We start from the raw sequence: 20,292 nt of genomic DNA, 5'->3' as shown, positions 1-20,292 counted from the left end.
AGGACTTTTAGGGCGATAAAAATACTGACACCATAAAGATGGATACATGTCACTATACATTTGCCCAGTCCTACAGGACACACAACACCAACCCTAACGTGAACGACGGACTCTGGGTGATTATGCTGTATCAGTGCAGGTTCATCAGTTGTAACAAATGCCCCACTCCGGTGGCAGATGCTGATAAAGGGGGAGGCTATGCATGCGGGTGGGGCAGGGACTATACGGGAAATCTCTGTAGCGTCCCCTCAGTTTTGCTGTGAACCTAAAACTGCTCTGAAAATAAGTGTTTAAAAAAAAAAAAGTTCTTTGAAAGAGAAGTGGGTAGATCTCATACCACTCACCCTATTCAACATTCTACAGTGGTTCCCCAGTGCTCCGAGAATAACCAAATACCTTTCTGTGGCCTACAGTCTGTGTGGTCTGACCCCTTCCTGGCTGCCCCATAACGCCTCCACCTCTCTCCACTCATCCCCCAAGCTCTAGCTCACTGGCCCCCTCTCCCCTCCTCAGGCTTCAGAACTGACGACTCCCCTCCGATCGTTCATCTCTCTCCACACACCAGGCTGCAGAAAGGCCTTCCCTGATCAGATCACTTACACTATCCATCAGTCCCCTCTTCCTTCTAACATATCATCTTGCTTATGTCCTTCATAATTCTCCTCACAACCTTTAATTACTTTATTTGATAAACAGTTTAATGATCATCTCTCTCATGAGAATGTAAGCAACATAAACCCTCTCTTGTTTACCAATGAAAAGCCTCATAGGTAACAATATCTTTGGCACAGAGGAGATGTTCAGTAAAGATTTGTTGAATGAATAAATAAAATGTTAACTTCAGGTCTTACTGCAAAAGAATATTCTCAATCCAATCTTTAAAATCAAGAATGCTTCCCTGGTCCTGAATATTTCCATTAAAAATATAAAACATCAAAACATTCTTCTTTGAGGCAGGATAATTCTCTCCCCATTAACACCACAATCCCATACACCAGGAAGGTGGGAGCTGACCTTCACGCCGACTGATAGCACCCGAATGCCTGATGGGCAGTTTTTAAAAACTGGAGCTAGGACTAATACCACATAGTCTAAATCATCCACATCCTCTTGCGCCTTCCTCCCATACAGTCTATTTTTAAAGTCTGGCTACAACATCCACTGTTCTTTCAAATGTTAAAATCTTATGGCTGAACATAATGAGATGGACGCAGTCATTTATCTTCCAGATGAAGTTTTGTCACTTTTCTGATCCCAAGCCCGCTGGCTAGCCAGTGCTCAGAGTCTAAAGCCTGATGACAGCATGAAGTTGAGCAGTTCAGCAAACCGGTCTGCATCCAGCTTCATCCCAGGCCACTCTTCCATCCACATACTCCACACTGCAGCCACAGTGAGCTTCCCACCACAGTCCCCGAACACACCATGACCTGTGTGTCTTTTTGCAAAGTCCCTTTCGTTCCTTCCCCATTCCCCATACACATCTTGTAAGAACAAGTTCTCCACAGGAAGCCTTCAGCCTCCCTCTTTCACAGACCGCTATGAGGGCAGTTATCACACGGCACCATCATGATTTGTTCTCTATCTTCCTCAATGGCTTCTTTCTAGTCTTCATCTACATCCTGTTCATCCACAAATTTGCAGCGCTTCAAAAGACCAATAGGGAGTGTGGTACAATCAACGCTCAACACATATTTGTTGAATTAATCTCCCTCAAAACACTGTGCCAGAATTCCCCAAGTATGACAGAACAAAATACAAAGCCACTCTACCTCAGTTACGTCCATCATTATGCAAAAATTCACTGGTCTCTTATGTCTGGATCCAAAGAATACGTTCATTTAAAATTGACACACACTTTGAACAACAGCTCACTTCCACCTCAGCAGTTCACAGAGCCATCAACTACTCCCTCAGGATTCTACCAAGCTCCTTGAGCTCCACTATATCTAGAAATCTCTCCATGCTTGACTCTGAAGCTTGTCTTCATTATGTGTGTAGCTGTTTCCTCATCTGTTCTTCACTTATTCTAAGTTTAATGAACTGCTCTGCCTGACGCCTGTTTCCTTCCATTTTTCCTCGTTAAGTTCCAGGAGCCATTTTGTTCAAACTACACAGAAGCTAATGTGAAATGAGACCTTACTCAAACTTGAAGTGTAATTTCTCTAAGAGAAAACTGAAAACAAATCCAGTAGGAGCCAATCTTCTATTGAAAAAGACAATGTGACAACAAAATCACTTAAACCTAACAAAAGCTACTTACTAGTCACTCCTTCAGAAGAGGACTTTCCTTATCCCACCACCAGTCTCCAAGCCAGTCCTGAAAACTCAAATAGAGCATCCCCTGTATCTATGCCTGCCGCTTCTCAAGTTTGAAAGTTCCCTGAGGGCAGGGACTGGGTCTGTCTGGTCCACCACAGCATCCCTAGAAGCTGGTACTGTGGCTGGCATACAACAGGCCCCAAATAACTATCTGCTGAATGAACCAACAAGAGATGTTGGGGGGAAAAAAAAGCAAGGTCAGAGCTTTATCAAGGTACGTTGCAGCTGGGAGAGAGAAAGTATAACATGCCTTGCAGCTCCTTGCAGGAGTCACTGGTGACCACAAGGGCTACAGTGGCTTTATTCCCAGATTCTGCCCATGCTGGGATCTGGGTTTGGGGATTTCCAGAACTCCTTTCCTTAAAGTTCTCAAGACCTTGGCTACAAGGAGGAAGTCAACCCCAAGGGCAACTGATCACTCCAGCAGATAAGGCAAAGGTGCATCCATGCTGGTACCCCACACTCTGCGTACAAATGTTAACAGAAGCAACAGAACAGAACAAAATTCCTGAATCTCAGCGAGAAAGTGAGGAAGAACAAAGAGCAGGGAAGAGAAAAGGAAGCAGGGTACGCGGGTAAGGAGAGCGGGGGCTAGCCTTTATTGAAACGGACCGCGTGCCAGGCACCGTGCTGAGCAATTTCATCCTTCCACCAAGCCAGAGCTAGAAACTATTACCATCCCTACTTTACTGATGATGAACCTGAAGTTTAGTGAGACATCACTTGCCCTGAGCACACAGCTAGGAAGGCGCAGCGCTGTGAGCCGGGTCTGACTCGAGGGTACCCCACTCTTCAACCTGCACTCACTACTCTGTCTCTGAGGCCTTAAGGCAGGACTGGGAGACGAGTCGTTCATTTATCCATTTAACGAACACTTACTGAGCACCTACTGGGTACATGCCAAGGCGTGGTGCCAGGCGCTGGTGGGCGGATGAAGGGACGGGGACTGAGAGGGTCGGGGGATAGGACGCAGCGTCAATCGTAAGACCACGGAGCTCGGCGCCTCGGGCCGGCGGCGCAAAGGGGATGCAAGGGTGCGGCACAGGGGAGGGAAGGCGCGGAAGGGGAGGGGCGAGCGAGCCGGGTCGCGTGGGGCGGAGGGCCCGCGGGAGGCGTCGGCCGACCCGCGGCGCCCAGGAGGGGTGGGCGACGACTACTCCCTCGGCGGACTGACAGCTTCTGCCGGGCAGGCAGCCCGGCGCTTCGTGTGCCATGGCATTCGGCCTCGGCCGTCCGGCACGGGCGAGACGGAGTCCGGAAAGGGAGCGAAACGGGCAGTGAGACCCTGAGGCGAGGGAGGGTGGCCCAGGGGCTGCGTGAGCGGCGGCGGGAAGGCCGAGGGAGGGGCGCGGGGCCGGGCAGCATCGTGGGCGGCGTCGCGGGACTCACCTCCCGCTGCAGCTCCTCCGGACTCTTCGGCCCGGCCGGGCCGGAGGAGGCAGGGATGAACTCCGAGCCGCGGGGACTGCCGGGAGCCCATTCCCTGGGAAACGGGGCCGGCACCGACGAGCGGCAGCTGGCTCCGCCGGCGGCTAGAGCGGCATAGCCTCAGGAGGCCGTGGGCGGGACGGAAGTGACGTAGGCGGACTTCCTGTGTGCGTGGGCGGGGCTCCGGGTCTCTTTCCTGGGATCTCTGCGGCCGGCATGGAAGGTGCGTGAGAAGGGCAACCAGCCGCAGGCAGGGAGGGTACCACTGTTATAGTTTGATCTTCGGGCTGAATGGCGGTCCGTCCCTTGCCCCAGCCCAGCCCGCTGGCCCCGATCAGGCTCTGCGGTCGGCCCGGGAGTCAGTTTTGCCGAGCCTCGATTTTTTCATGTGCAGAACGAGATGATGCAAAGGAGTGTCCGCAGATCCTGACACTCAAATTGTAATTGTCGTTATAAATTAGCACCAGCGGAGCACTTTCCCTGAACTCCCCTCAGAATTCCCGGCCACAGAGCTTTCTGCTTGTAATAAAAGCTATCATTCAACGAGTGCTCGCTGTGCGCCAAGTCGTGTTCTAAGTACTTTCAGTGGATCAGCTCGTTTGAGGCGCACAGCGATCCCATGAAGTAACGTCAACAGGTGGGGAGTCGAGGCTCGGAAGGGATAAGTAACGTAGCCACTATGCTACTGCCCTGCCCTGTGATTGATAGCTGATCTCTTTCTCAGCTAGACTGTGAGTTTCTTGAAGTCAGAATATTGTTTTTGGTTCCTAAATATGTGCTGGGTATGGGTCAGACACGATGAATCACATGTGGTCCTCGCCCACAAGGAGCCCCTAGTGGGGGAGGGAAACCCTTAGAAGATTATAATACAGGTGGTAAGAGCTTTTTCTCCATTTAACACATTCTAGTCAGCACCTACTATGTGCTGAGATTATGAGAGGGACCAAGACAGTCTTAGTCCCTACTCTGGTGGAACTTAAGAGTCTATCAAGGAATGTACTAGACATTAAACAAGCAAATGCACTACACTGGTGAGTGTCATGAATGAAGCTGAATGAAGTACAGGGTGTTCTAGATATACAGTGCAGTGAGTCCTTACCCAACCTGCGGATCCAGGAGGACTTCTTTGTGGAAGTGACTTTCTAAAAACCTACATCAGATCATGTCACTTCCCAACTCAAAGCTTACTGCTTGCTTTCCATTGACTTGGAATAAACCCAAACTTATTATCTTGGCCTATAAGTTTCTAGCTGTCTGACTGTCTCCTCTCTCCATTTCATTCTAGCCACACTGTTCTTGTTCTTTTTTCACACTCACCAAGCTCATTCTCACCTTAGGGCCCCTGCTGTTGACTTCTCATCATTCACGTTTCAGCCTAAATGACAACGTCTCAGGGGTTCACGCTAACACAAGACCCTGTTTTATTTTGTGGCACTTATGATCTAAACTGATGATCATCTAATTGTCTGTTATCCACCTCATCTTTGGAAAGTAAGTTCCATGAAAATGGTCCTGGTCTATCTAATTTAGTCACTTCAGCCCGCACAGCTGGCATAATGTAGGCACTTGGTGAATATTGGTTAGTTGTATAAGTAAAGAGTGAATGAAAAATCAATATGATATTTAAAAGTGGAGCTCCTAGGTAGCCTAAGGATGGGGGCTGGTTGTCAGGGGAACCAACCATGTGATTAGAGAGCTGGAACTTTCAGTCCCACCCCCCCAAACCCCCATCTCCAACAAGGCAAGAGAGGCTGGAGGTTAAATCAGTCACCAATTGTCAGCCATTTAATCAATCCTGCCCATGTAATGAAGCCTCCATAAAAAAACAAAAGCAAAGGGTTGTGAGAGCTTCCATGTTGGTGAACAGGTGGAGACGCAGGGAGAGCGGCACTTGGAGAGAGCTTGTCAGCTCTGTACCCCTGCCCACGTACGTTACCCTATGCATCTCTTCCATCTGGCTCTTCCTAGTAATCTAGGAAGTAAAATGTTTTCCTGAGTTTTCTGTGAGCCACTCTAGCAAATTAATCAAACCCTAGGGAGGGGGGGGGTCTTTGGAACCTCCGACCTATAGCTGGTAGATCAGGAGCACAAGTGACAACCTGGATTTGAGACAGGTGTCTAAAGTGGAGGCGTGGGAGGAGTCTTACAGGACTGAGTCATTAACTTGTGGAATCTGATGCCGTCTCCAGATAGATAGTGTCAGAATTGAATTTATTGCTTGGTGGTAGTGGGAAAAACACGTTGGAGAGGCCCTTGTGGTAATACACCCTATGCTGGATACTTGCCATGTGCCAGGCCCTCACATCCTCACAGCTTTACATATATGTATATGTTTTATTTGGGGGTTTTTTTGGCCATGCTGCGTGGCTTGTGGGATCTTAGTTTCCCTACCAAGGATCAAACCCACGCCCCCTACAGTGGAAGCGTGTGGAGTCCTAACCACTGGACTGCCAAGGAATTCCCAGCTTCATATATATTACCTGATCTTCACATCAACTCTTTGTAGTAGATATATTTTATCGCCGTTTTACAGATAGTCACATCGAGGCTCTGAGAGGTTAACTAACTTAACCCAAGATTGTACAAATGGCAGTGACAGAGCTGGGATTCAAACCCAGTCATTCTGGTCTTCAGAGTCTAGACTCCAAACTATACCGCCATTGTGTGCCCTGGATTCCTTAAGGGGCCTCTCTCAGAATTTGGACCTTATCCTGTGGGCCATGAGAAGCCTTTGAAGGGTTCTAAGTAGAGAAGAAGAGAGGGCACAGGAGGGCTGGGAGGGCCCAAACAGCCTGAGTGGTCTGGGTGTTGCTTCCCACAGGAGCTGGGATCTGGGTGAGTCCTGGGGTATGGGCAGCATTAGCCCGAGGAAGGAAAGAGCTTTCTAGCAGAGAGAACTGCACATGCAAAGGACTTTTCAAGAGCTACCAGTAGTTGACTTTAGCTAGAGATCGAGGGGCTTCAAGTTCGGGGTTGAGGTGAGTGTTGAGGCAGAGAAGGAGCCAGGTCCTGAAGGACTTTGGACCTCCTCCTGCATTCCTAGCGTGGAGATCATCACTGCATCTCTGGGGTTCAGCCTTGTCAGTGTGTTGGAGTGATGAGCTCTGGTGACCCACAAAGCTCTGAGCAAACGTCAGGTATCAAATTTCCAGAGACTGGAGAATGGGCACGGTAAGGCAGGGGCATCGGGGCCTCACGGGGGAAAGTCACAGCTCCACCTCCTTCCCAACCTTTGAAAGTGGTCAGAGTGCTCGGGGTAAAACTTTGTGGAGCCGTTAAGCTTCGAGAGGATTCGTATATCTGGTGAGACCTAAAAACGTAAAAACAATTCTGTTTTGTCTTGTTGCAGGGACTTTCACATTCATCCACACGTCTTCATTTCCACGATGTGTTTCGTCCAGTGGATGTAGTGTTGCTGATAGTTTTACTGTTGCAAATTAGAACAGTTTGGGTTTTCCCCCCAACCGTGATCATGAATTTCATAATATTATGTTTCTTTTGCTCCCTATCAGCAAAGACTCTTGGAAGTGCAACGCCCAGAAAACCTGTCTTGTCTGTCAGTGCAAGGAAAATTAAGGACAATGCAGCCGATTGGCATAATTTAATCCTGAAATGGGAAGCCCTCAATGATGGAGGTTTTGCTACTGCAAATAATATTGCCAACCTGAAAATCAGTTTATTGTAAGTACCTACAAAGTGTGCTCTGTGTGCTTCACCCTTAATGACTGGGCAGAAATTTCATGGCAGTCTTTTAGAATGGGAAGGGTAGTCTTCCTTTCATGGAACATGGATAAATTATATAAAGCGAAAAAGCAAGGGATAAAATGATGCATGCAAGTATGAACTGTGTGTGTACATTTTAAATGCAAAATTATACTACAAAGTGTTCATGGTTACATCTGTATATATAATTATTAAAATGGATTGGAAGGATACAGACTCAGTTCATGCCACTGGTATCTGCTAGGAAGAAGTTATCACTTCATAATGCTGCATTTTATTTCTGTGGTATTGTGATTTACAGTAAAAAAAATATATATATGTTTGGTCTTTGTCCCTGTTCCTGACACACGGCTCTTAACACCCTTACAATTTCCTTAGGGATATGAGCAATGGGAGAATCTTCAGTTATGCTGAGATTCGTTCTTTTGTTCTCCGGTTCCTGGAATAGCTCCAGAGTGATAAAGGGGAAAGGGGTCTTCTGTTATCATAGCAAGCCCCTTTCTACCACACCTGAGATCGTGTTGATGAGGGGGCTTCTGGAAAACCCTAAGGAGGGAGGCAGCAACCACGGGGCTGGAGTTGGCGCTATCAGCGCCCCCCCTTACCTCACCTCTGGGGGGTGAGAAGGGCTGGAAGTTGAATTAATCACCGATGGCCAATCACTTAATCAATCCTGCCTTCATAATGAAGCCTCCGTAAAAACCCAAAAGGACGGGGGTTTGGAGAGCTTCTGGCTTGGGGAACCAGAACGCTTCCATGTGCCTGAAGGGAAACGTACCCCAGACTCCTCAGGGTCAGAAGCTCCTTTGCCCGACCTTCCAGACCTTGCCTTGAGTACCTCTTGTCTACAGGTATATGAAGAAAGGATATGAATAAAGGGTATTGGTATCCTTTAATATTCTTTGTAATAAACCAGTAGTCTAGAAAGTAAACTGTTTTCCTGAGTCCTGTGAGCTGGTCTACCAAATTAATTGAGCCCAAGGAGGGGGTCATGGGAACTTCCAATTGACAGCTGGCCCATCCTAAGCACAGGTAACAACCTGAACGTGTGACTGGTGTCTGAAGTTGAGACTGGGACGGTCTTGCGGGACTGAGAGCCCCTAACCTGTGGCATCTGATGCTGTCTCTGGTAGATAGTATCAGGATCGAGTCACATTGTAAGACACCCAGCTGGTGTCCGGAGAACCTGATAATTGCTTGGTGTGGAGAACCGCCCCCCTCCCTTTGATGACCAGCTGTCAGAAGTAGAGAGGGGTACTCAGAGCAGAGGAGACACACAGGAGCATGTTTTCCCTTAGCAAGTTCTTCTAAAAAGACAAAGGAGTACAGACTGCCAACAAACACATGAAAGGATGCTCAGCATCATTAATCACTGGAGAAATGCAAATCAAAACTACAATGAGGTATCAGCTCACACCAGTCAGAATGACCATCATCAAAAAATCTAGAAACAATAAATGCTGGAGAGGGTGTGGAGAAAAGGGAACACTCTTGCACTGTTGGTGGAAATGTAAATTGGTACAGCCACTATGGAGAACAGTATGGAGGTTCCTTAAAAAACTACAAATAGAACTACCATACAACCCAGCAATCCCACTACTGGGCATATACCCTGAGAAAACCATAATTCAAAAAGAGTCATGTACCAAAATGTTCATTGCAGCTCTATTTACAATAGCCAGGACATGGAAGCAACCTAAGTGTCCACCAACAGATGAATGGGTAAAGAAGATGTGGCACATATATACAATGGAATATTACTCAGCCATAAAAAGAAATGAAATGGATTTATTTATAGTGAGGTGGAGGGACCTGGAGTCTGTCATACAGAGTGAAGTAAGTCAGAAAGAGAAAGACAAATACCGTATGCCAACACATATATATGGAATCTAAGAAAAAAAAAAATGTCATGAAGAGCCCAGGGGTAGGACAGGAATAAAGACACAGACCTACTAGAGAATGGACTTGAGGATATGGGGAAGGGGAAGGGGAAGCTGTGACAAAGTGAGAGAGTGGCATGGACATATGTACACTACCAAATGTAAAATAGATAGCTAGTGGGAAGCAGCCACATGGCACAGGGAGATCAGCTCGGTAGTTTGTGACCACCTAGAGGGGTAGGATAGGGAGGGTGGGAGGGAGGGAGACGCAAGAGGGAAGAGAGGGCTTCCATGGTGGCACAGTGGTTGAGAGTCCGCCTGCCTATGCAGGGGACACGGGTTCGTGCCCTGGTCCGGGAAGATCCCACATGCCGCTGAGCGGCTAGGCCCGTGAGCCATGGCCGCTGAGCCTGCACGTCTGGAGCCTGTGCTCCACAACGGGAGAGGCCACAACAGTGAGAGGCCCACGTACCACAAAAAAAAAAAAAAAGAGATATGGGAACATATGTATATGTATAACTGATTCACTTTGTTGTAAAGCAAAAACTAACACACCATTGTAAAGCAATTATACTCCAATAAAGATGTTAAAAAAAAAGACAAAAGAGTTATAAAAAAAACTGTTGGCAGTTGCCAATTCTAATTGGAAGATTTGCTTTACTGTTCTTGCACTTTCCTATATATATGTTTTTGTTTTTTTAATCAGCTTTGCTTATGCAAGGCCTCAAAAAATTTAAGCTAGACTCAAGCTTGTTCCTACCCACGAGAATCTTTAGTAAAATGTGAAAGATTTATATGATCTGAAGAGAAACGTAAGTATGGATCTATATATGTGTAGTTCTTTTTGGTTTTTTTGTTTTTTTCTTTTGCAGTACGTGGGCCTCTCACTGTTGTGGTCTCTCACGCTGCGGAGCACAGGCTCCGGACGCGCAGGCCCAGCGGCCATGGCTCACGGGCCCAGCCACTCCGTGGCATGTGGGATCTTCCCAGACCGGGGCACGAACCCGTGTCCCCTGCATCAGCAGGCGGACTCTCAACCACTGCGCCACCAGAGAAGCCCCTATATATGTGTAGTTTTAATTTCTCAAAGTTGTAATTATATATTTGTTTATCTTTGTCTACTGGCCAGAGTCTGGAGTCTTAACTTTCTGGGCCCCTGGCTCTTTCCAGTTCTTTCAAACACATCACACACGTCGGCCCTCTGCCACCTTTTCCTGCTCAGCAAGTTCCATGAAACAGTTCTTACCTTACTGCATAAGATGCTCTCTGATATTTTCTATCCTAATGTTTAATTCTTTTCCTTAAATTTCTTTTTTTTTTTTTTTGGCCGTGCCGCACATCATGTGGGATCTTAGTTCCCCGACCAGGGATCCAACCCATGTCCCCTGCAGTGGAAGCACAGAGTTTCAACCACTGAACCACCAGGGAAGTCCCTAATTTTGTTCCTTAATTGTTGATTGTGGCCCCACTAGATTAATTTCAGGCGCTGTGGGTCACAGCCTTCCATTTACAAAACGCATTCCTAGCTGGTGGATTCTGAGGAAATGATCTGTGTCTTACCCGCTGAGGATGCCACAGGGCTGGATTGAATTGACTTGTTCTAGGGCAGAACTGAGTAGCGAATGGACATATTTGTTGTATATATAAATAACATGTAAACGTGATGACGTGAAACGACGCCAAGGAAAAAAGTCGATGATGACATAAGTACATGGATATTGAGTTCTCAAGCGTTCATCACAAGGAAATGCGGCGAGCCTGTGGAGTGTATTTTGTTCCCACTCTTTTCCATCTTGTCCAGGAGCAAAGACACGGTAGGATTAGAGAGCAGCAGCCTGGCTTCTGATGAAAATGCAGAAAAGGAGCACCCAGAGTACAGCAGGGAGCTCGAGATGCTGTGCGAGGGGCTGCAGACCACCCTGGATGCTTTGGTAAGGTGCAGGGATCCTCGGGTGTCGCGGTTGCACAAGCGCCTCGCAGCGTTCCACGTGGTTGGTCGTGCCTTCCTTCACCAAGCTTTCGTTTTTCCTTCCTCAACCTCCTCCATTGGTCTCTCTCGCTCTACGTGTCCCATAAATCTTGTTTCCCAAGAGGCTGTCCTAGACCTTGGTTCTTTTGGTCCTGCGTGTTGCCAGGGCAATTTCACGCACCCCCAGGCTCCACAGGATGTGTGTCAGGCTTTGGGGACCCTGCAGGCACTCTCACCTCTACTCAGCGATGGTACGGAGGCTAGTGGGTGCGGCTGTGTCCCCATAAAACTCTATTTATGGATGCTGAACTTTGCATTTCAGATAATTTTCACGTGTCACAAAATATTCTGCTTTTGATTTTTTTTTTCAACCACTTAAAAATGTAAAACCCATTCTTAGCTCAAGGGACACACAGAAATAGGCTTTGAGCTGGATTGGGCCTGTGAGCCTTGATCTCGCACATAAGAGATGCTCTTACATGTTTGTTTAACTAAAGTCTGGGTGTCAGTACCCACCATGCTGGCCACCACATGTGCACGAAACACCTCATCTCAACCAGACACAGGAATAAGGTTTTGCACATCTTTGAACTAACTAACTAAAGCTTCCCACAAACATAGAAGCTCTGTATCGTTTAACCTTTCTTTTTTAGGGGGGGAGTACGTGGGCCTCTCACTGTTGTGGCCTCTCCCGTTGCGGAGCACAGGCTCCGGACGCACAGGCTCAGCGGCCATGGCTCAGGGCCCCAGGCGCTCCGCGGCATGTGGGATCTTCCCGGACCGGGGCATGAACCCGTGTCCCCTGCATCGGCAGGCGGACTCTCAACCACTGCGCCACCAGGGAAGCCCCCGTTTAACCTTTCTTGATGGAAATGTTTCAAATGTTTTACATGCTTCCTTGCCTTTTTAAACAGAACATGTCAAGTATAATTGTATTTCTTCAAGATACCACTTATTCAAAGTTAGGGTTCCACATATTATGAGATAGACTATAGGTTTAAGAATTTTTCAGGAAGAAGCTCTGCCCTTCTAAACATCACATCCATTGTAAGATGTAATGGTTTCTGAAACATTAAAATGAGAAAAATAAATAGTGCATTGAGAACATTTTGGTGATTTAGCCTTTTCTTTGATTGAAATGCAATACTGTCTTCAGGATATTTTGCTGTGTATGGGGCTATTTGTCTCGTCTAAATAAATGATGAGGTTTTTGTAGTTGTCCCGTCTGTTTTGTGATGCTGCCTTCGGGTTGTACTGTGATAAGAAACACTTGCCCCCCTGCCCAGGCTCTCCACCTGGTGCTCAAGCAGGAACAAGACAGGCCTGGGTCATCAGTCACTTTGTTTTAAGCCCCACTCACAGGAAGGCTGGAGGATAAGGTGTGTGGGCTTGGTGTTTTCTTTGTTTTATCTCCAGGTTCACAGCTGTGTCTCCAGTAGTTGAGTTCTAGACCTAGACTTCTGGACCAGTAGAGAATTAACACAGGCAGAGTAATCAGTCGAAATTTCCAGAACGACCCAATTGAAAACTGACCACATGTATGTTTTTTCCCCAAATTAACCCATTTGATTATGGCAAGTGGTTTTGTTTGGACCAAGCGTGGGCACACATACTGCTTGAAAGAAAAGAAACTGAATGGCTAAGTTCCTATATTGAAATATTTTATTTATTTACTTCCTGGCCACACTTAGCTTTTTTTTAATTAATTAATTAATCAATCTATTTATTTATTTATTTTTGGCTGCTTTGGGTCTTCGTTGCTGCGCATGGGCTCTCTCTAGTTGCCACGAGTGGGGGCTACTCTTCCTTGTGGTGCGTGGGCCTCTCATTACGGTGGCTTCTCTTGCTGCAGAGCACGGGCTCTAGGTGCGTGGGCTTCAGTAGTTGTAGTACATGGGCTCAGTAGTTGTGGCTCGCGGGCTGTAGAGTGCAGGCTCAGTAGTTGTGGCACACGGGCTTAGTTGCTCCGTGGCATGTGGGATCTTTCTAGACCAGGGCTCAAACCCGTGTCCCCTGCATTGGCAGGTGGATTCTTAACAACTGCGCCACCAGGGAAGTCCCACACTTAGCTTTTAATTGTCAATTTTTGTTGTTGTTGTTTTACTGAAGTATAGTTGATTTCCAGTGTTGTGTTAGTTTCTGGTGTACAGCAAAGTGATTCAGTTAGACATATAAATACATATTCTTTCTCATATCCTTTTCCATTATGGTTTATTACGGGATATTGAATATAGTTCCCTGTGTATACTGAAATACTTTAAACAGCCAACAGAGTTAAACACACGATGCTGGGCTCGGTCGTTTGTCGTTAGATGTGGCAACACTCCCACCAGAACCTCTTCATCCGTGACCTTCCGTCTTCCTTTCTGGCATAAAACATTTCACAGAATCCCCAGACTGGGTTAAAATGAGAAACACTTTTGCCATATACTAATGTGACTTTTATAAAATGTGAAAACCCTGGGAAGGGTTTTGTTTCTAAATGCCATTTGGCTTTCTTTAGTTCACAAGTCCTCGTTTATAACCCTATACATATGCACACCTCATTAGGGAAGAGCGTCTGCGCGGGCCGAGGAGGAAGAGGCATTTTGCCTTCCGTTTCAGGCATGTCAGGAAGGACTGGCTGGTTTTACTTGTCCATCCTTGGTTCTCCCCATTCTTAAGTGGCTGTCTGCTACCACGGGACCCCTTCCTCAGTCCCACTGACCCGCACGGAGGAAGGACGGCCTGGGAGGGTGTTAGGAGGTAGAGTCAAGGTCCAGAACATCCAGCCAGCGGCTTGATGGACTGAACAGTAACAGGTGACACGTCCTGTCCCTGGTCCCTCTACCCACAGCGCGGGTCCAGGGTGAGGAGGCGTGGCCTGGCAGGGCAGCTGAAAGTGGCTGCAAGGTTTTAGGTGACCGCGTGCCCATAGTGACCTGAGTTCCCGAGGTCTTCAGACAAAGCCTGAGCTGACCACGGGTGCTAGTTGTCAGGCCCCAAAGTTCTGCTCCAGTGAATTTATTCTATTTTAAAGTGGTTTGAGGGACTTCCCTGGCAGTCCAGTGGTTAAGACTCTGCACTTTCACTGCCAGGGGTCTGGGTTCGATCTCTGGTCGGGGAACTAAGATCCTGCAAGCCGTACAGCGTGGCCAAAATATAAAGTAAAATAAAGTGATTTGAGAATTAGGTCTCATTCTTAGGTTCAAAACCAATGTTGATGTTATAAGGATATTGATATTATTTTTCCTATTTTCCTCCATCCTTTAGAGAGAATGGTTTCCCAGACTTGACTTTGTCTGGAATCTGACATTGGTAGAGGGTGGAGGCGCCCTTGTCCCTAAGCTGGACGAACATCTCGAGGTGTGGGCTGCTGGCTCTGGGAGGGGACGTGGGGCTGAGGGCGTGTCCAGCTGCTGTCACTGTAGGGCTGCACATGCGTGAGACTTTGGTATCGTCATTGATGGAGGAGCCCCAGCATGGGGCTGGCACCTCTGGCCCGGCGGTGTCAAGCCTCCAGGATTTTCTTGCCTCTCCTGACCTTCATCAGCTTTTCTTAGCATTAGGTAGGGCTGCTGCAGGACACAGAGGAGAGAGCTTAGGATTGGGTGTCAAGAGACTTGGGCTCGGAAGGCGTGATATCAAGTCCTGGCCTTGTCCTTCCCTAGCTCAGCAACCTTGAGAGTTTTCCCACCTGTGGTACGGAAATGAGGAGTCCTGCCTCTCGGGGTTGGGTCAAGTGAAATATCGAACCTGGAAAGATTTGGGAAAGGAGTCTAGTCCTTTAAAAATGAATGTCCGGGGGCTTCCCTGGTGGCGCAGTGGTTGGGAGTCCGCCTGCCGATGCAGGGGACACGGGTTCGTGCCCCGGTCCGGGAAGATCCCACATGCTGCAGAGCGGCTGGGCCCGTGAGCCATGGCCACTGAGCCTGCGCGTCCGGAGCCTGTGCTCCGCAATGGGAGAGGCCACAGCAGTGAGAGGCCCGCGTACTGCAAAAACAAACAAACAAACAAACAAACAAACAAAAATGAATGTCCGCTAAATTTAGTGCATGCCTCTTCAGATGTAATTGGAGGGTGGTTAAAGGACTAAGTGCAAGGAATTAAGATTTTGGCGATTTATTTATCTTTGCTTATACCCCCTGTGTACATAAAGCTAACTCCATACTTAGGACCTAGACTTGTGGTCTTAGTAAACCCATGCTACTGATATCTGGAATCTTTGTTACGTCACCCATTTGTTTTACTTAACAAACCCTTACGTAGCTCTGACCAGGTGCTCCACAAGTACTAACTTAGTCTCCCGACCCCCTGTGGAAGCAGGCACTTTGTGCCGCAGCACGGAGCCTGGCGTACACTGAGGCACCGTCCATGTCACGTCCTCACCATTTCCTTCCTGTGTGAAGTGTGTAGGGCTGCCTTTCGTTATTACCATTTATAAACAAGGAAACAAGCCTCAAAGAGGTTTCAGTAAACTGGAAAAAGAGCAGGACCCTGTGGGGCTCCTGGGCACGGAAGCCTTTCCATCCCCCGTTTCTTGTGTGTAGAGAGGACTCCAGCCTCCATGACCTTTCCTGAGTTCCAAAGGGCAGGTTCAAACAGTTGCTGAGCAAAGGAAGAGCAGCCAAGAAACCCCTGAGGCAAGATTAAAGGGACCAGAGAAGCTCATTAAGATTAGAAGAGGGGAGCTTCCCTGGTGGCGCAGTGGTTGGGAGTCTGCCTGCCGATGCAGGGGACGTGGGTTCGTGCCCCGGTCCGGGAAGATCCCACATGCCGCGGAGCGGCTGGGCCCGTGAGCCATGGCCGCTGAGCCTGCGCGTCCAGAGCCTGTGCTCCGCAATGGGAGAGGCCACAGCAGTGAGAGGCCCGCGTACCGCAAAAAAAAAAAAAAAAGATTAGGAGAGGACCACCTGAGACCAGATTAAAGGAGTGCAGGCCCCACACACACTCTAGTCTTTTCAGCACCTCCACCCTTGAACTGTTGCTATAAAACCCCTCATCAAATCCTCGTGGGTTGGGGACACATAGGTTTTCAGGGCAGGAGCCTGCTGTGTCCCCCTTTGCCTGGCAAAGCAATAAAGCTATTCTTTCCTACTTCACCCAAAACTCTGTCTCCGAGATTTGACTCGACACTGGTGCACAGAGGCCAAGCTTTTGGCATTAAACTCAAAGGCAGTTCATAAGAGTCAGAAATGAGGGACTTCCCTGGTTGGTACCAGTGGTTAAGAATCTACCTGCCAAGGCAGGGGACGCGGGTTTGATCCCTGGTGTCCAGGAAGATCCCACATGCCGCGGAGCAACTAAGCCCGTGCGCCACAACTACTGAGCCTGCGCTCTAGAGCCCGCGAGCCACAACTACAGAGCCGGTGCGCCTAGATCCTGTGCTCCACAACAAGAGAAGCCACTGCAATGAGAAGTCCGCGCACGGCAATGAAGAGTAGCCCCCGCGCGCAGCAACGAAGACCCAACACAGCCAAAGATTAATTAATTAATTAATTAATTAAAGAAAAAAGAGTCAGAAATGAGCTCATTTAATGCCTCTTCTCATCTCATTCCATAAAAGCGAGAGCCTGCCTTGCCACCCCTCCAGGTCTTTGGTGCTAAAAAATTAGTGATGTTCGGAAATCTTAATGAAGCAGGACCCAGCACGCTTCCTCTTCTCCAGCACTGGAGATGTGGGCTTTATTACTGAAGTAATCCAAATTAGTGAACTCGTAGCAAGTGTCAGTCTCCTTCTCCCTGGAAATTTGCTGCACATGGAGTTAACGGTGTTGGATCATTGGACTTACGATCTCAACAGACTTACATTTCTTAGCTTTGAAATCTTAAGAGTTATTGAATCTAAGACAGGATTTCAAATAATAATCTCATATTCTAAATTAATATCTTTTCAGACCAAAATACAGTTGAAAATGGAAAAGCTGTCTTCCACTACCAAGGGGATTTGTGAACTAGAAGATTTCCATTACAGGGAGGAGAGAAGACGGCCCCTCCTGTTCCACACGTGGCCCACAGCCTATTTTTGTAAGTAGTTCTTTCTGCGTTGATTTTCAAGGGTAGGTTACGAGAGCATTTGGTGTCATTTAGATCTGGCCCTCTAAGAAGTCAACAGGCTTTGAAATTCAACTGAAGAGGATCCATTGGGAAGGAAGGAGATGAGGACGTCTTAGAGGAGTGTTTCTTCTTGCCTTTAATTACCTACTAATCAGCAAAGAATATTAAATGTAACTAGAGACCCATGAAGCAAGTTGCCATTATTAGCCCTTTAAGGCCAACGGGGAGAATGCACTTTGCCTCCTCTGTAGAGGCAGAAATCTCGTTTTTGTTTTTCAAGAAGGATGGGTTTTTGCTTTTTGTTCTGTCTTATTTAAAAAGTACATGGCGGGGGGTCCCTTCAGCCCGCCCCATGGAAGAAGACTGCTGGGAAGACGAGCTCCATTACTGAAATAAGCTGTGAGGTAAGGGCCGTTTTTTTCGTTTCAAAGAAGGACTAAGCTACTTGATGTTGCTCTGAGACTTAAGTAAGGGGGAAAATCACCTAATGTCACGTGTTTGTGGAACACCGTCAGTTTGAGGTCAGTCTGCTATGTATAATGATTGCCAGTTCCTAAGAGTCGAGTGGAAAGGTAACAGGTACTTTTGAATTTCATGACGCTTACTTACCACGTTGTGTGACTCTAATCTGCACTGGCTGGAGCCCTTCTTCCTCTTGGGCTGTCGCTGACTCCATAGCCTTTCAGGAGGAGCTTTGCACAGCCCCTGGCTGTCCAGTGGTTACGACTCACTGCTTTCGCTTCGGAGGGTGCGGGTTCCACCCCTGGTCTGGGAATTAAGGGCCCGCAAGCTGCGCAGCGTGGCCAAAAAGAAAAAGTGGCGGGTCTTCCCTAGTCAAGGGTACCCCCTTGAATGCCACTGTTCAGGGACGGCTCGCGTTCCTTTCAGACGAGGTCTCCCGCAAGCTCTCCGACATGTACGGCCGGGAGCTCCGCCTGAAGCGCACCGTCGTGGAGCAGCTGGCGCACACGGCCGACCGTGACCTGGCCCTGAGCTACCTGTCCATGTGGCTGCACCAGCCCTACCTGGAGGGCGACAGCAGGCTGCTTCTGGAAAGCATGCTGCTTGAAACCGGGCACCGAGAGCTGTGACCTCCCAACCGGCTCCGCGCTCCTCCAGGCTCTGGACCTCAGCTTCTGCAGCTCCCACGGCAGACGGTCTTTTGGGTGGGCCCTGTGCCGCACCCCAATCACGCCCTGTGTCGCACCCCGGGGTCATGGCCCCTGCCACAACCCGGGATCACACCCTGTGCTCTGGCACAGCCACCCACTGACCTTAGGATCTTCCAGACCTGATCATTTCACCAGCTCTGCGGTTATCACTGCTGCCTGCCATCCACCACTCAGCGTCATCTGCACCTATTGTGAATGTGTCACTATGAAGACTTCTGCCCGAAATAAATGAGTTCCTCAACAGAATGACTAAGTGATCTTGTTCTTGTAAATTAGGTGTACTTTACATAGATTACATTTATTTAGAAAATCCCTGGTTTAATATTTTTGCGTACTGTTTAAACTGTGGGACCGTATTAGTTTTATAATCACAACTAATCTTTAAAGTACCGTAGAGTCACTGAGCAAAGACCAGCATCATGGAAATGAAAACTGCCTACCAAAAAATTACCCCTATTTTTGTACTGAGGCTGTGACAGGCCAAGTGACGTGTCTTCCCTGTCATTCTCTGGGCATAAATCCTGTAGTTTGGCAATATTTGCAACCAGATATCCGGGGTCAGTCCTGCCCTTGCTCCCCAGAAACAGAAATCTAAGAAACTTCATGCTGTGTGATACAGGATGTAGCCTCATGAAAATGAGCTTCTAGCCTCCTAGGCAAAGAAAGAAAATATTCCCCAAATAAAAGACTTTATACATCATGGGAATGTATTTTGAGCGAAAGGATATCTCACTGTGTAAGCTGGCATAGCCAAAGCATTTAAAGGCAACATGTCTTAGAATTTCTCTTTCCTTTGCAGTATTTATTAAAATCTAACCATCAGAAAAGCAGCCTGTCAGATGTCCTGCAGTCTGGAAACCGCCTGGTCAGCATTCGGCAAAACTGGCACCCTGCCCCCTGCTTCCTGCAGCTTAGACAGCAGGCTGCAGTCCTGAGCCAGACAGGCGGGACAGGGCCCTCCGAGGCACGAGGGGGCCCTCCGAGGCACGAGCTCAGTTTTATGTTTGGGGTGGGGGGTGGTACTTAAAGAACAAATGCTCTTCAGAGGAGACCCTGAAGAATTTCTAGCCCTTTCTAGGACATTTCCTGTGTTCGTGATGCCTCGTCCTCGGACACCCAGGTTGCCCAGAAGAACTAATGGAAACGATCAATGCTGCTGATGCCAAAACCCCACCTCTGTGCACTAGCACTGAATTGAATCTCGGAGACAGAGTTTAGGGTGAAGTAGAAAAGAATAGCTTTATTGCTTTGCCAGGCAAAGGGGGCCACAGCGGGCTAATGCCCTCAAAACTGTGTGTCCCAACCTGGGGTGGGGTTGCTGATAAGGATGAGAGTGTGTGCAGGGCTCTCGTTCCTTCAGTCCAAATATCATCTGGCATCAGGTGGTATCATCGAACTGTGGCCTCTCTGGAATAAAGAGTGCTTCATCAAGTAGTTAAAGTCTTCTATTTGTTGGGGGTTTTAGATCTGCAGAAGAGCTCGAAGGTATTGTTATGTGTATCCCTTGAGGAGGAACCAGGACCCTGCCCTAAGGCTGCACTATTGTTTCTTTTTCTTTCTTTTTTTTAGATGTTGGGGGTAGGAGGGTTTTTTAAAATTTATTTATTTATTTTGCTGTGTTGGGTCTTCGTTTCTGCACGAGGGCTTTCTCTAGTTGCAGCGAGCGGGGGCTACTCTTTGTTGCAGCGCACAGGCTTCTCATTGAGTGGCTTCTCTTGTTGCAGAGCATGGGCTCTAGAGTGCAGGCTCAGTAGTTGTGGTGCAC

At 48.0% G+C, this 20,292-nt stretch overlaps 2 protein-coding genes across 4 annotated transcripts in view; one reads left to right on the top strand and one right to left on the bottom strand.

Annotated features, from left to right (window-relative positions):
* TECPR2 (tectonin beta-propeller repeat containing 2) overlaps positions 1 to 3,845 on the bottom strand; it is a 100,472-nt gene extending 96,627 nt beyond the window's left edge. For 2 of the 3 annotated variants that reach the window (XM_081227571.1, XM_081227573.1), the window contains exon 1: positions 3,709 to 3,845. The gene's annotated coding sequence lies outside the window, so the exon portion shown is untranslated. The remainder of the gene's footprint in view (positions 1 to 3,708) is intronic. The other variant, XM_081227572.1, reaches the window with a different exon arrangement.
* A 38-nt stretch (positions 3,846 to 3,883) lies between these two features.
* On the top strand, positions 3,884 to 20,177 carry CINP (cyclin dependent kinase 2 interacting protein). Its single transcript, XM_081227576.1, has 5 exons — positions 3,884 to 3,970; positions 7,260 to 7,428; positions 11,152 to 11,281; positions 17,196 to 17,325; positions 18,244 to 20,177. The coding sequence occupies exons 1-5, from the start codon at positions 3,964 to 3,966 to the stop codon at positions 18,444 to 18,446; spliced, it is 639 nt and encodes a 212-aa protein (XP_081083702.1). The 5' UTR covers positions 3,884 to 3,963; the 3' UTR covers positions 18,447 to 20,177.
* The last annotated feature ends 115 nt before the right edge of the window (positions 20,178 to 20,292 follow it).

Source organism: Mesoplodon bidens (assembly GCF_964165515.1).
Source record: "Mesoplodon bidens genome assembly, chromosome: 3".
Taxonomy (NCBI): domain Eukaryota; kingdom Metazoa; phylum Chordata; class Mammalia; order Artiodactyla; family Ziphiidae; genus Mesoplodon; species Mesoplodon bidens.
The sequence above is the reverse complement of the archived record's forward strand: the minus strand, read 5'-3'. Positions and strand labels throughout refer to the sequence as shown.

What these genes read in the sequence shown, in the direction of transcription:
- CINP (XM_081227576.1), top strand. An exon ending in AGACCACCCTGGATGCTTTG is followed by an intron (nt 11,282 to 17,195) that starts GTAAGGTGCAGG and finishes ATATCTTTTCAG; the next exon opens with ACCAAAATACAGTTGAAAAT. An exon ending in GTGGCCCACAGCCTATTTTT is followed by an intron (nt 17,326 to 18,243) that starts GTAAGTAGTTCT and finishes CGTTCCTTTCAG; the next exon opens with ACGAGGTCTCCCGCAAGCTC.